At 25.5% G+C, this 15,283-nt stretch overlaps 1 protein-coding gene across 1 annotated transcript; it reads right to left on the bottom strand.

Annotated features, from left to right (window-relative positions):
- On the bottom strand, positions 1-874 carry LOC137834798 (uncharacterized). The gene has a single exon (XM_068642987.1). The coding sequence runs from the start codon at positions 496-498 to the stop codon at positions 208-210; it is 291 nt and encodes a 96-aa protein (XP_068499088.1). The 5' UTR covers positions 499-874; the 3' UTR covers positions 1-207.
- Positions 875-15,283: the final 14,409 nt, after the last annotated feature.

Below are 15,283 nucleotides of genomic sequence, written 5' to 3'. Positions count from 1 at the left end.
ATCACAAAACCATAGAAGTCTTTTTATTTATGAATTCAGAGTAGAAGCATCGTTACAGATTCATCCAATGACACACAAAGATGCTCTTTCTTGCGACAAGTAGCATTTTACAGAAGATTAAAGTTGCAGGTGGCGAGAATATTCATGCATGGTAACAAAGATGAAGCTCTTTATTTAGTACATAGTTAACATGCGACGTTGCATGCTCTACAAGTGATCATTCTGTTCAACTGGTGGGTGCTTGCCATAAGGGGGCTTGTAGGGCTTTGGTTTGGGCTTGTAGACTGGTGGTTTGGGCTTGTAGACTGGTGGTTTGGGCTTGTAGACTGGTGGTTTGGGCTTATAGACTGGTGGTTTCTTGTAGACTGGTGGTTTCTTGTAGGGTGGTGACTTATAGGGGGGTTTGTAGTAGTCAGGGTCAGATTCAGCAAGGCCTTGAGGGGTGAGGATGAGAGCAAGAAGGAGCAACACAAGCAAGGATAAGTAGGAATTAGCCATGTCTTAATTAGTGGTGGTTGCTGGTGCATGTAACACTCTGAATCATGTGCTTTTATAGTGGCTTCACCAAGCACTGTGAATGTCCATGCAGGTCTCAATCCAAGTCATTTATTTTTCTTAGTGTCAGTTTGTGAAATTGTCAAAAAGTTTGGTGAAGTGTCAAAAGGTGGTCCCTTATTGTGAAGCAGCCATGGTTTGCCATGGTTTGATCGTTTGAGCATATCGTACTATTTCGGTTTTCTTTTTCAGTTGGTGTTTGAAATTTTAGAATGTATGCGTTTGATTATTTGATGCTTTTTAGGTTCTTAGGGTAGACTGTGCTTTTGTCTGTTTGGTTTGAAGGGTACTGTTAGACGTTGGATTATGTGTTTATTGTATAATGTAGGTGTATTTTATAGATTAGAACATTGTATAGTATATAAATAGGTACAAATCTTATTTTAAAAAGTCGGTTTTATGAAATTGAATTAAGTTAATTTAACTCTATCTTAACGATTGTTTATTAGTCTTATCAGATCATCCGCTATCAAACCGTTATCGGACATTCTGTAATAATAATAATTATTTACCGAATTTTGATCATTGTGATCTTGTTATGAATTTAAATGATACAAATGAGTTTAATAACATTTGTATAAAAAAGTTTATGCAAAAATAACAGAATATACAAGTGTTCTGTCTTCATTATATGTTTTTCATTATATAAACTTTCTTTTGGTCTTATATTTGTTGGATTAGTGTTGTCTAAATACCTCAAACAAATTTATTAAACCATCTATCAACACAAATAAATGAGAAATGATAATGAAAACAATCCACAAAGGGTTAGGAAAGAAGAGTAAGAAAAAAAAGCACACACAAATTAATGTGGTTCAATGTTAACTTCAATCTACATGCAGAGTTAGAAATTCGTTATTAATAAAAATTATAACTTAATTTCTCTTTCAATAAATTCTCAACTCTCAATTGGTTAAAAAAAAAAAAAAGTAATACATCACACTTAAATTAGTTGAAAAGTCATGTGGATAGTGCTTCCTCAACTAAACTTAAAACATTAAATAGGTGGATTTCTAATTATAGACAAAAGAAATTACAATATATAGATGGTATTATACCTTCAATAATGCTCTGAAAAAAAATGGTTTTTTTGCCACTATAGACAATCTTGAACTATCAAATTGTTTTGAATATCAAACGATCTAAAAACTTTATCAATATCTTACTAAGTCAATCTTCACACATCACCACCTTGGTTAACATAATTTTTTTTAAAAACACTTACTACCACTAAGCCCATTATATATTTAATCATCAATCAACTAGATTAAATCCAAGTATATGGAAGAACTTGCTAGTAGGCAAAACTTTTGTGATCATATAAAATGGATTATGATCTGTTGAGACATTTGTTATCTTCACAAATACTTGAACAATCTACTCTCTTACGATATGTAATTTAACATCAATGTGTTTGGATAACTGTATAACATTGTTATTATCATAGTAGACGGTGACAACCAAATCTTGCACCTTCAACTCTTTGGCTAGACCCTTCGGCTATACAACTTTTTTTCACTTCCTCTGTCATGGTAATATACTCTCTCTCAATGGTTGAGAAAGTTACTACCTTCTGTAGACTTCATTTCCAGCTGATTGTAATACCATAAGCAATAACCACATAACTTGATTTCTTGGTGTCCAAACAGCCAACAAAATTTGAGTCAACAAATTCTTCTATTGAAGCATCTTTAGCATATTGTTTAGCTCCATCATAGACTAAAACTCTTACAAGTAATCCTTCATAATAAAGAATCCACTTAATAGCTTATTGATGAGCTCATCATGATTACACATGACCGTGCATACTACACTTATAGCATAGGCTATGCTACGGTGAGTGCAAATCATCGCGTACATTATGGTGAGATGTACTAGGTGTGGATAAAGGTTTTAAGTTTGTCATCCCAAACTTTTCAACGACTTATTTAAGAAAGCTCACTTGAGACACCTAGTTGTTTACTAAAACTTTAGTAGTTAATTAGATATCAATTTAGAAACTATTTATTAATAATAGAAATTAATTTAGATACCAATAGTTTTTTAGTCTCTAAAATAGTATCTAATTTGATTAATATTGTAACTAATTATTTTTTGTCTCTAAAATTGATTTCTATCTAATGATTTTAATGTAGTACACTATGATTTATAGAAATTCAATTCTTAATGTTTTTTTAAAAAAATATTTTAAAATAAACGGATACATAATTCAAGCATCATTTTTATGTTTCCCTTATTCTTTTTAATATTTGTAATTAAAATTAACTTTAAAAATACAACCATAGTTCAAATTAAGAGTAAAATTTAAGCTTGTAAAATAACTAACATTTTTTTGATAATTTTTATAATTCTATATTTGTGCACTTCATATTTAATTTGGTATAAAATGCATTGAAGACAACTCTAGATTGAAGTTTTATCCCAAAAGTTATACCTAAGAGATTGATGTAAATTTGATAACTTTACTATCAATCATTGATTGACTTTCAATTGGTTGTTTCACAGTTTGGAACATGTTATATATAGTAACTTTAAAGAGGACGTAAATTACCTTTTTAACTTCCTGTTTTTCTCCTAAAAATGATTTTTTCCACATTCACTATGATTACACCTTCCTTGATTAATTATATACTATAAAATCACATATCAAACATTAGTATATACTGCAATTTCCTTTTAGCCTTTAATTCAATTTATCATCCTGTATAAACCCTAAACCTTTCAGAATTTTTGGGTAATTGATTTTGCTCTATATCACAAGGAAGGTAACTTTGTGATTGTGTATATGGGTAGGTAACTTTGTGATTGTGTATATGGGTTGGGTTACCCCTGAAGTAACTCTCTAATTTAATTTATTCATTGCTGATAAAAAAAAAAATCATGTAATCTTTAATGTTATTAGTGTTCATTTATTAGAAAAAAAAATAGAGAATAAAAAGAAGATAACTATTTTTTTTATCAAAAGAAAAATAAATAAAATAAAATAGATATTATTTAAAAAATACTCAAATCTTATTCAATAAATGTGAGGCTATTTATCTGTCATAACACTGAACATTACTTAATAAAATGACTAGCTTCGATAATGAAATAAAATTTAAAAAAAAAAAAATTTATGAGCAAAGAATCAATTAATTATTAAAAATTTAACATCACAATATTTTTTTCAACGACTAGACAATCAGAATGGTAGTTCAGTCTTTAATTTGAGAGTAGCAAATTTCATTTTTCCTACTTATTTGTTGAAATTTAGCAAAAGTGATGAATATACTCCATGTATTTCTGAGCAGAATTTTCTGGAGATTGAGCAGAAAAGTCAAAGCACATGCTACCAGTTTTGAAAGTTGAAACAATTATTGGGAAAATGTTAAATTATATGGTGGGTGAGTTGCAGTCAGCTACTTCTACTGTGACATTATTGCAACATTATGTGATAATCGTACAAAACAGAAGAAGACAGTTTCATTGTATACTCATAGGTTTTCAACCAAGAGGAATCATATTAATTAAAATAATGTCTCCACATTTAATTTTGTCTGTCCTTTACAATTTTTTATTATTTTTTTATTTTCTCATTTATTAGTTATATTATTAGTATTAAAATTGTGTCACCATGTATTATTTACAAGTTTAGTTTCGTTGTGAAGAAAAAAATAGGTTTAATAAATGAAAGATTTTAATTTTTTTACACATATATTTATAAATTTATTTTTTTATTATTATTTTAATGAAAATGTAAAATTTGGATTCATAATAATTTATTTAATTTGATAATTTTAATTATTTGTAAATTACGATAAATGTAAATTTATTGATGTTATATAGAGTGTATGAGTTTCAATTTCATTAATAAAAAATCAAGATTATTGGATCTCCAATTTTATTCCAAACACTCGCATCAAACGTAAAGAATCTTGAAAACCAAATATTAGACACATCCATGACGAAATGGAAGACCTAGATTGAAACAAGCTAAAAAATGCTCTTAATGTAGAAATGAAAGATTGAATAAGAACAATTACTCATATCGACAATAATATATCACCATTTGTAAATAAATTTTTTATTATAAAAAAATATATTCCATTTTATGAAGGAAGATATAATCACGCTCATAGATAGAAATGATTATAGAAAGAATGAGAGTAAAAGTTATGAATGGAAGAAAAATTATAAAAAGAAGAGTCGTTAAAGGGTGTAAAAGAAAAATTGGATAAGAATATATAACTTTTTCATAGAACCTATGAGTCATTGATTAATTATTCGTGTAAAATGATATACAAAAGTTTATAGGAATTTTTTGAGCCCTTACAACTTTCCAATTTGCTATAACTATAGAAAACTTGGATGAAGTCCCATGTTGGTTAATTGATTATTATAGTGTCTTTTAGATGATGAAATGTGTTAACTATTTATCAATGAGTGATGAGTAAAATATATAAACACCAATTACAACCCAAAATATTAAGGCAATATGTTTGTAGGAATTTTTTTTTGACTTCTTATTTTAGAAGTGCCTTCATATCTTTAGAATACATATTAGGGCAATCTAATAATTTCTATGGTTTTATTCGAATTTTGTTTAGTTTGTCTTTTAACCTTATTTACCCTTCATGTATCATCTCCAATTCTTGCTAAATTCAAGTACATTCAAGTTCTCAGTAACTTTCAAAACATGTTCATTATGCGTTATTGCATGTTTAAATATTTGAAACATATTTGAATATTCAATTAGCCTTAACATTGGTTTGACAAGTGATAACTGTCATTTAGTAGTCAAAATTAAATAGATTACAACATAGATTGTCTAACTAGTTCTAGACCATCTAACACCAGAAAGATAGTGTAGATAAGGTTATATGATCCCAAGTCGTTTCCCAACTAATCCAACAGTAAATTTGTCAATCAATGTTCAAAACTTATTTAAAAAAAAATGTTAGAAATAACAATAAAGATAAAAGGAGTTTGGGATTGTTATGCATAAAATTAAGATAGATGATTGTAAAATAGTAAAGAAAATAGGTTGACTTTCAAGTTCATTCAAGAGTGAATTCTTCACTGATTATCTTAAGATTTTCACTCTTTCAATTCTCACATAGATGACAAACTTAATCAAACAAGCATTAATCAAATTCAACATAATCTTATTGACAAAGCAAGCGTCTACTAATGTATTCAATACCTCACTCATCTCCAAGTGTCTACTCATGAGATGTTTATCTTTGACCTCTTGAACTAAGCAAACAAGAGATTAATTAGAACTAAGTAAACTTACCAATTATTCTAATTAAACAATAAAATTGAATTCTCAACAAACGTTACAAAATAATTCCTTAACAAAAATTAGAATTCAAACAATCAGACCTTATAAGACAAACTACTATAGAGAATTTTAAGAATTGAACTTTATTGAATAAAAACCTCAAAATTGCAAAATTACAAGAGAATCAACCCAAAGGAGTTTAGTTTTTCATGCAAAGGAAAAACAAAAGAATTACAAAGGAAAAATAAATATAGGTCTAAGAGCGTTATTTGGCTATGAAACGTGATGCAAAAACACGAGGATCACAAGAGAGCTATTTGGCTATGAAACTATAATTCAAAAGATCACACCTTATAACACAAACTACTATAGAAAATTTTAAGAATAAAACTTTATTGAACCGAAACCTCAGAATGTATCGCAAAATCACAACAGAATCAACCCAAAAGAGTCTTCCATGCAGAGGGAAAACGAAAGAATTATAAAGAAAAAAATATAGGTCTAAGGTAGACGCTCACAGTTTGGAAACAGAAGATAAATTGGATGCTTCTCCTAGACCATCTGAATTAGTTCCTAACTATGAGATGATTAAGTCTTAGATGAACGTTTAAACAAAACTCTCATATACATTTCGATGATAACAAAAAGCTAATGGACAAAAGAAATTTACAAAAGAAATCAATGGACCAAAAGTCAAATACAACGTGTCAAATGAAGTCTGAACAAGCTCAAATACAAATGCACAAGACGAGATGATAAATGTGTTATGCTGCACACAAAAAAAGCATAAGCTTTACACAAACCAGACAATGATAACATAAACATGACATATGAAAAACATGCAATAGACAAACAAGTGTTAGGAAAGTTTTCATATATAATCAAAATTCATGAAATTATTGAATAAATAATTAAAATTACATATTTGATTTGTCAATGATTTTTTTTATCCTTTCTCTTCAATTTAACACTCTTTTAATTTGATTATGTTCTTTTTTTCATATTTTATAAATGATATAGACTTATCTATTTATTAAACTTTATCTCTTAAACACCACTAGAAAATCATTAAATAAAAATAAATTTTAAATACAAAAAATAATTATTTGTTATATTAACTAAATTAAATACTATTTTATAGACTAAAAACATTATTATTATCTAAATTAATTTTTATTATTGATAAATAGTTTGATAAAGTACCAATGAAAAGCTTTATATATGTTTATGCTAATATATTATAAATATTTTAAGTTTATTGTAAAATATTTATATATTTTACCTTATTTTTTTAAAATAAAAGTTTATAATGGTTTTGAATGCACATATAAACTTTAGAAACATCTTCACCACCAAATTTCTGGAGTATATCTTTTTGATAAAGTAAATGTAAATTATTTTCAATCATGGCAATTTTAACTTGGTATGGAAATTGTTCTTTTCTTCTGAACTTTTTTTATTACAAATATAAACAAAATAGTTAGAAGATTTATTATCAATAAAAATCATTAAATAGTTCATATTAATAACATAATCATAGAAAAAATTAACATGACCAAAAAAATTGAGTGACTTATTATATGATCAGGCTATGGCTTATTTTAAGTCAACACGTTATTGAAATCCTTGAGGAACCTAATTGTTTATGAAGATATAAACATTAAATAATAACATCATTTGAGGATGCATGTATCTTTTTAAAATTTTTATTTTATTTTTAATGTATTTTATATTATTAATTTGTTTAGAAAAAGATATTATAAATTTGTTATGAAAATAATAATATATAACTATATGATTATATTTATTAAGTTATTATTAACAAACTAATGATAATATATAATTATAAAATATATTTGATTAAATATAAATTTTATTATTATCCATAAATGCATAAATATACACCAATAATCGAAATTGAAATAAAATAGATGGGTGTTTTTTCTGAGAAGAATCGTTCGAGGTAGAACAAGTGGAGTTTTGAAAAAACCTAGTTAGAACCTATAAAGAATGATTACCAAAAATTGTTGACAAATATTAAGTCAAAATTTATTTATAGAAGAATTTTTAACGTTTAAGTAAGTAAAAACTAAAAAAAATTAATATAAGTATATAAATTTCAAATTAGAAGATTAAATGAGTTATAGAATATATATTTATAAATTTTTTAGTCTAGATTAAAATATTCAAAGATAATTTTTTTACTATTAATAATTTAATTAACTATAACCAAATTAGTTATCATGTATATATTAAAATAAATAAAAAATAAAATATAATCATATGTAAGTTAATATATAACACGTATTTTTAAATAAAATAAGAGAAACATTTGTTACTTTATAAAACTTGTAAACGACGTTATTTATTAAAATAAAAATTATAAATTTATTTGAAAAACTACAAAAGTATATATTTTAAGAATATAAGAGATCAAGTAACATTTAACTTGATTTATAATAAGATAATTGAATTTTCTCCATAAATGATGCATGACATGGGCATACTGTTTTTCAAGCTTGAGGCAGGGTCACCTATGTTTAGACACCTATTATTTAATTATTATAATATAACAAATATTAATATTTAAACTTATTTTTAATATTAATAAATCATTTTTAAATTAATATTTAATTAGTTATCAAAATTTTAATTATTAATTGTTTAAATTTTAAAATTAACAACTAAAATTTTAATAATTAATTAAATACTAATTTAAAAATTATTTATTATTAATTAAAATTAATTTATATGGTTCGGTTTGAAGTTATTGTGAATAATCGGACTTTGCTATGTCACAATAATTAAGTCCATAATAAACTAAAATCTTAACAATAAGATTAATTTCTTACTTCTTTCTATTCAGAAATTAAGGTACAACTAGTGTTTCTTTTTCATTTTAATTTGAAGTTTTTTTATGTAAATAATCCCCTTCTCTATTAATTTGATATTAAAATGCATGAGAATATAACATGTCATATGTTAAGTTATCATGACAGTTTAGGGTTTAGATGTGCTAGGAATGTGATGGTAATAACATGTGTGATGGTTATTTGGGTATTTATTTGGGTATATAGGCAGGGCACCTACCTATATATAACACCTATTATTTAATTATTATAATATGAAAAAAATAATTAAATAAAAAATTAAAAAAATTAATATTTAAATTAATTTTTGTTATTAATAAATAATTTTTAAATTAATATCTAAATAGTCTCCTAGTATAAATATTTACCTCTTTCAACGTGAAAGTATAACATCTTTCTAAAAGGTAAAATTCTTTTTCTATCCATCTCTTGGTATTTATCAATATAACTTATTTTCTGAAAGTTCCATCACAAAATAACAAGAAAAAGAAGGAAAAAAAAGAAAGATGAAGAATATCATGACAAAATATTACAAGTGAATAAGATAAAAAATACAATATAAAAAAAAGTATATAATAAGACTCGTAAAATATATATACTTGTTTGTTTTTATAGTTTAATTACATGAGTAACTTGTATAATCTAATTCAAATTCTTTTATGTGTTTTTTTTCAAATAAAAAATTGTTATAATTTATCTTATTTATTGAAAAAAAACTTAAACTTTTGTGATCACTTACTTTTATATTTGTGAATAACAAAACCCTTAAAATTAAATTCTAAAATGCATTTGAGTTGATTCATGTTAAGTAACTTGAAAGAAGTATACGTTTTTGTATAACATCTTTTTTCTAAAATTAAATAAATTATTACTAAAATTGGTATTGATTTATTTTCCCTAATTTAATCTAGGTCAATATGTTGTTAAGAAGCAAGGTGGACATACCATTAATGCAAAACTTCCAAAGAAAAGAGAAATTGTAATGGTAACAGAGAAAACATTTTACATTCCATTTTCTCCTTTCTTTTTTAAGCTTTGTGGAAAACATGCAAAATATTTCAAAACTGAAGCAATTGTGTATAAGTTAAGATTTGGGAAGAAGCATCTGAAGATTATTTAGTATAATTCTTTTCATGTAAATGTACTCAATAAAATTTTAACTTATATATTTAATGTATTTTAACAATGTTCTATTTGATATTTTATAATTTCATGGCTTTAAGATGCATTATGTTTGATGGAAGAGAATAAAAAAACATTTAATGAAACAATTGAAAAATTAATATAGAAATAGACATCATCATTTGTATCAAACATATATCCAAAACAAAGGTAGACCCAATGATGTATGTCTCGAAGATTGGAATTGGTTAATAAATAACAAATAGAATGATTCAAAATATAAGGTAAAGTTAATTTATTAATATATCTATATCTTAAATTTAAATTTATTTTTTTATGTATTTTTTATATTATAATATTAAATTATTTCTACATTTATAAATAAATAAGAAATTAAATCAATTATTGGCACAAAATCAATTGTCCAAAAGAAATTTGAGATGGTAATGCTACTTTTATGTTTACCATTTCAAATGTCTTTTGGACAATTGATTTCGTGTCAATAACTAATTTAATTTATTGTTTTACCCTATAAATGTATAAATAATTTAATATTATAATGTAAAATTACATAAAAAATAAAATTTAAATTTAAAATATAGATATATAAAGAAAGTAACATTACCTTAAATTCAGAATAATTTCATTTGTTATTCATTAATCAATTCCAATCTTTGAGTCGTATACCATTTGGTCTCTTTGTTTTGAATATATGATTGATACAAATGATGATGTCTATTTTATATTGGTTTTGCAATTATTTCATTCGATGTTCTTTATCCTCTTTCATAAAAAATAATACATAGTAAAGTCATGAAGTTAAAAAAACATCAAATAAAACATTGCCAAAATACATTAAATATATAAATAAAAGTTAATTGAGTAGACTTACATTAATAGAATTATACTAACCTTGATATATTTTCACATTGCAGTTATATCATCTTCAGATATTTATTTCTAAATCTTAACTTTTAAAGGAGTTTTTTCATGTATACACATAATTGATTTAGTCTTCAAATATTTTGCATGTTTTCCACAAAATTTAAAATAGGAAGGAGAAAATTGAATGTGAAATGTTTTGCCCATTTACCATTAATTTTTCTCTTTTCTTAGAAAGTTTTGTATTAATAGTATGTCAACGCTTCCTAACAATATATTGATCTAAATTAAATTAGAGAAAATAATTCAATATCAATTTGAATAATAATTTATTTAATTTTAGAAAAAAATATGTTATACAAATATCTATACTTGTTTCAAGTTGTTCAACATTAATCAACTTAAAAGATTAACCCTTTTAGAATTTAATTTTAAGGATCTTGTTACCTACAAAATATAAAAGTAAATCATCAAAAAAATATATATATATTTTTAAAAAGTAAGATAAATTATAACAATTTCTTTTATTTTGAAAAAAAATACATAAAAAAAATAATCATGTTAGACTATCAATCTAAATTAGATTATACATGTAATTAAACTAAATATATATATATATATATATATATTAAGAATCTCACTATATACTTTTTTTTTACTATATTATTTATCTTCTTCACTTAAATATTGAAACTCTTCTAATTTGTTGGGTTTTTATTTTTCATCTCTTTTTTCTTCTTCGTAGTTTAGGTTGGGATTTTAAAAAAAAAAGTTGTATGTGATAATCACAAAATCTGATTTTTTAATTGTTTGTAGTCTTTGTTTTTCATAGTTAAACATGTTTTGCATTTAGAAAAAACTGTGATATTTTCAATCAATATTTTCACCTACCTTTGGGACAAAAATGGGTGGATAGAAAGATCAAAGAAAAAAATGATGACTACGAAAAGAAGGATAAAAAACAATATAGGAAAATGCTATAGTTTCACGTTGAGACAAGTAAAATAAATAAAATGATTGGGTTTTGTTTCATATTTTAAGCAACTAAGCCTCTAAATTGCACCAGGTTACTAAAGAATCTCAACAAACACAAAATGCTACGATACAAATAAAAAGAAAATAATAAATTACATAAAATACAACAACATCAATATTTCACTGTGACTTAATCAAACCCAAATTAAATTTGACATTGAAACTAATGAGACTATAATGCGAGCCTAATAGATTACATATGTTATAATTTCATGCATGTTAATCTGAATTTAGTACAGCAGAAGAGTGTTTACATGGCAAATGTTAAACTAAGATGAAAAGGGAATAGTTCTTGATTTCAAAATGGAATTACGCAATAAATTTAGATTTCGCTAACTAAATGTTATAAACAAGTTTATTACCATTGTTTTGGCTAATTATGTACTTAACGGTGATATAACAAAATTCGATTATGCAGAATAACTTCAAACGCCTAAGTCAACCTCATAAAACCGGCGACTCAATGAGATGAGGTTTGCACCCACTTATATATTATGAAAGGCTCTAATCTGATACGGGCTCAATGAGGTGAGGTTTGCACCCACTTATATATTATGAAAGGCTCTAATCTGATACCATGTTAAGAAGTGAACTTTAAGCCTAATTCAATCTCATAAAACCGGCTCAATGAGGTGAAGTTTGCACTCACTTATATATTATGAAAGACTCTAATCTTTAGTCGATGTGAGATCTCCAACAATCTAACGCCAAAAATTTGAGATTTGAGTTTAAATGATTCAAATATTTATTGCGTCGAATGTTGAATACTTACTTGAATGTCGAATCACTTTTTTTTTTTATAGATGTTGCGAAGCATTTGACCGGAAGAGTGCAAGGAATAGAAGCTAGTTTGACAAATAGAAATTCTCTCAGTCCCTAATTTTTACAAGATAAGATTTTATATTAACTTTTTATTATAAAAACAGTATATAATTTGATATAATGAAGAAAAAAAAAGGTAGAAGTGGGTGTAACTAAAACATAAACAAAAAATTGAAAGCAGCAGTAGCAAAAGCATGAAGAAGAAATAGTAAGCAGAAAGCATGAATGGAGAGAAAAAGTGAAATTAGAAGATGTGATAATAGAGAGATGAAAAACAAAATAGTAGGTACCTGAATGTTTTTTTTTATCAACAATAAATAAATTAAATTAGTGGATACTTTAGGGATATTTCAACCCGTATACATTAAACATAAAGATACTTCTCCATCGTTGATGGCCTTCAGAGAGATGCATGAACTTGTGTGGAATCTTTTCTCTTAAAGAGAAGTCTAAACCTAGGCTTTTACAACACATGTCATGGATCATCTAAGAAACCAAGTATTTAAACAAAAAAACATGTGTTTTTTCATAATTTAATTTTAAAAAATCCAATTATTTCATTATAAATCAGATTAAATGTTATTCAAACACTTATTTTTTAATAATATTTGTTCTTCTTGGTTTTATATGTCTCAATAACCACTTTGATCTCGTGCCGAATTCCACGGATACATTCCGAGATTCATAACTACTTTATAGTAACTACGAAGCAGTTACCAATGATATTTAATATTCATCTTATCCAATAAATATTAACTATCCGAATCTCACGGATAGGGTAGTACAATATTTATATTTTTAATATTCTAAATAAATTTATAATTTTTTTTTAATAAATGAGGTTTACATGTTTTTTATATTTTTACTTAATAAAGTGATACTTGTTTGTTTCTCTTGTTTTATTTAAAAATAGGTTTATTATTTATTAACTTAAATATGATTATATTCATATTTTATTGTTTATTTATTTTAATATATACATTATAATTGACTGAATGAGTATAGAAATAAACTTATATTTAAATATTTTAACCTAATTGAAAAATATGTAAATACATATTCATAGTCTAGGAAATATTTACTTAATTTTTTTTATTTAATATTCATACTCTTTAGTTTTATATTTAAATTTCTTTACTTCTTACTGACTTTAAGTGGATCTTTACTTGATATTTCAAGCGGTAACCATTCTTTAAAGAATCTAACTCAATTTTCTCGAAATTTCCATTTATTTCATCTCGGATGATTCACACTTCTTTCGATAAAAAAATAATTATTTCAGTTGTTATCGGTGAATTAACTTTTTTAATATAAGTGTTCAAGCTAGCTAAATTTCGTTAATTTTCTATATTAACAAACTTGATAGTTAATCAAATATATTTTATAATTATATATGGTCATATTAATTTTTTTAATAATAACTTAATAAATATACTCATATAATTATATATTATGATTTTAATAACAAACTTTATAACTTATTTTACTAAACAAATTAAAAATATAAAATATATTAAAGATATGAATAAATTTTATTTTTATAATATATTTAGGATTTATTTATAGAGAACCATTTCATTGGTATAATGGACTTTCATCTAACTGTACTTAGAATTATTTATGAATAAGTATAGTCTACCTATGTATCGTTTTTGTTAACATATAGATTTTGGTCTAGTCCTCCATATTTTTGTATTTTTTTTAATAATATTTTTTCATATGATGACAGATTATTGTTGTTATTTGAGGTGTCAGCCTAACTTGTTGAGTGTGAAGTCAGGACAAACTGGACTGAGCTGACTAGACACTTAATGAGTGAGCTTAATTATTGTCTCCCTTCTATAATCTCTATTTAAGAGATCTTTGTGCTTGTAATAAAATTGTATCAAATAGAATGAAAACCTAATTAGTTGCCTGTGGACGTAGGTTGCAGATTGGCGACCGAACCACGTCTCGATCAGCAGAAATTAATCGACGAGACGTGAAAATTGTGACTGTAGCATTGTCCCAAAGCTAGAGTTTCGTAGGAGCGGTAGTGACATCCCAAAGCTAGGGTTTCACAGGGGCTGTAACGACATTCAAAAGCAAGGGTTTTGCAGGGGCGACAACGACATCCCAAAGCTAGGGTTTTACAGGGACAGCAACGACGTCCCAAAGTTAGGGTTTCGCAGGAGCGACAACAATACCCTAAAACTAGGGTTTCCCAAGGTGAACTTATTTAAGGAGATAATTCCATGTTAAAAAATTAAATTTAAAATAGAATTTTTTTTTGCAAATAGTGAACTTAATTAAGGAGATAATTTCATGTTAAAGACTTACGAAAACCAAATTGACAAACAATATAAGTGCCCAATAAATCTCACCAACCTACTTGCATGTGTTTTTCTTCTATTATCACACTCACCTATCAATCCCAAACTTCGTGATTCATACTATAAAAAAAATTATTTGGGAAATTTTAGCTTATTGGATGAGGAGTTACATTCAATAATAAAAGCAATAATGAAGTGTGTAGTTTCACCCAAAAAATTATGATTTTTGGGTTGCTTAGTATAGAAATCACTTTATATTTCGAACCACTTTAAGTTAAAGAAACCTAGGAGAAATATTATGAATATATTTTGTGAAAATAAAAATTAATTATTTCCTATTGGGAGTAATCGGGAGAGGAAGCCATGAAAGAATTGAATGAGCATTAAACATCCTAACCTAAAAGTAACCATTGTTTTTAGGT

The sequence above is a fragment of the Phaseolus vulgaris genome, chromosome 5 (assembly GCF_051622355.1).
Source record: "Phaseolus vulgaris cultivar YP4 chromosome 5, ASM5162235v1, whole genome shotgun sequence".
Lineage (NCBI taxonomy): Eukaryota > Viridiplantae > Streptophyta > Magnoliopsida > Fabales > Fabaceae > Phaseolus > Phaseolus vulgaris.
Note: the sequence above shows the minus strand (reverse complement) of the source record. Positions and strands in the feature narration are given on the sequence as shown.

What these genes read in the sequence shown, in the direction of transcription:
- LOC137834798 (XM_068642987.1), bottom strand. Translation starts at nt 498, where the DNA reads ATGGCTAATTCCTACTTATCCTTGCTTGTGTTGCTCCTTCTTGCTCTC.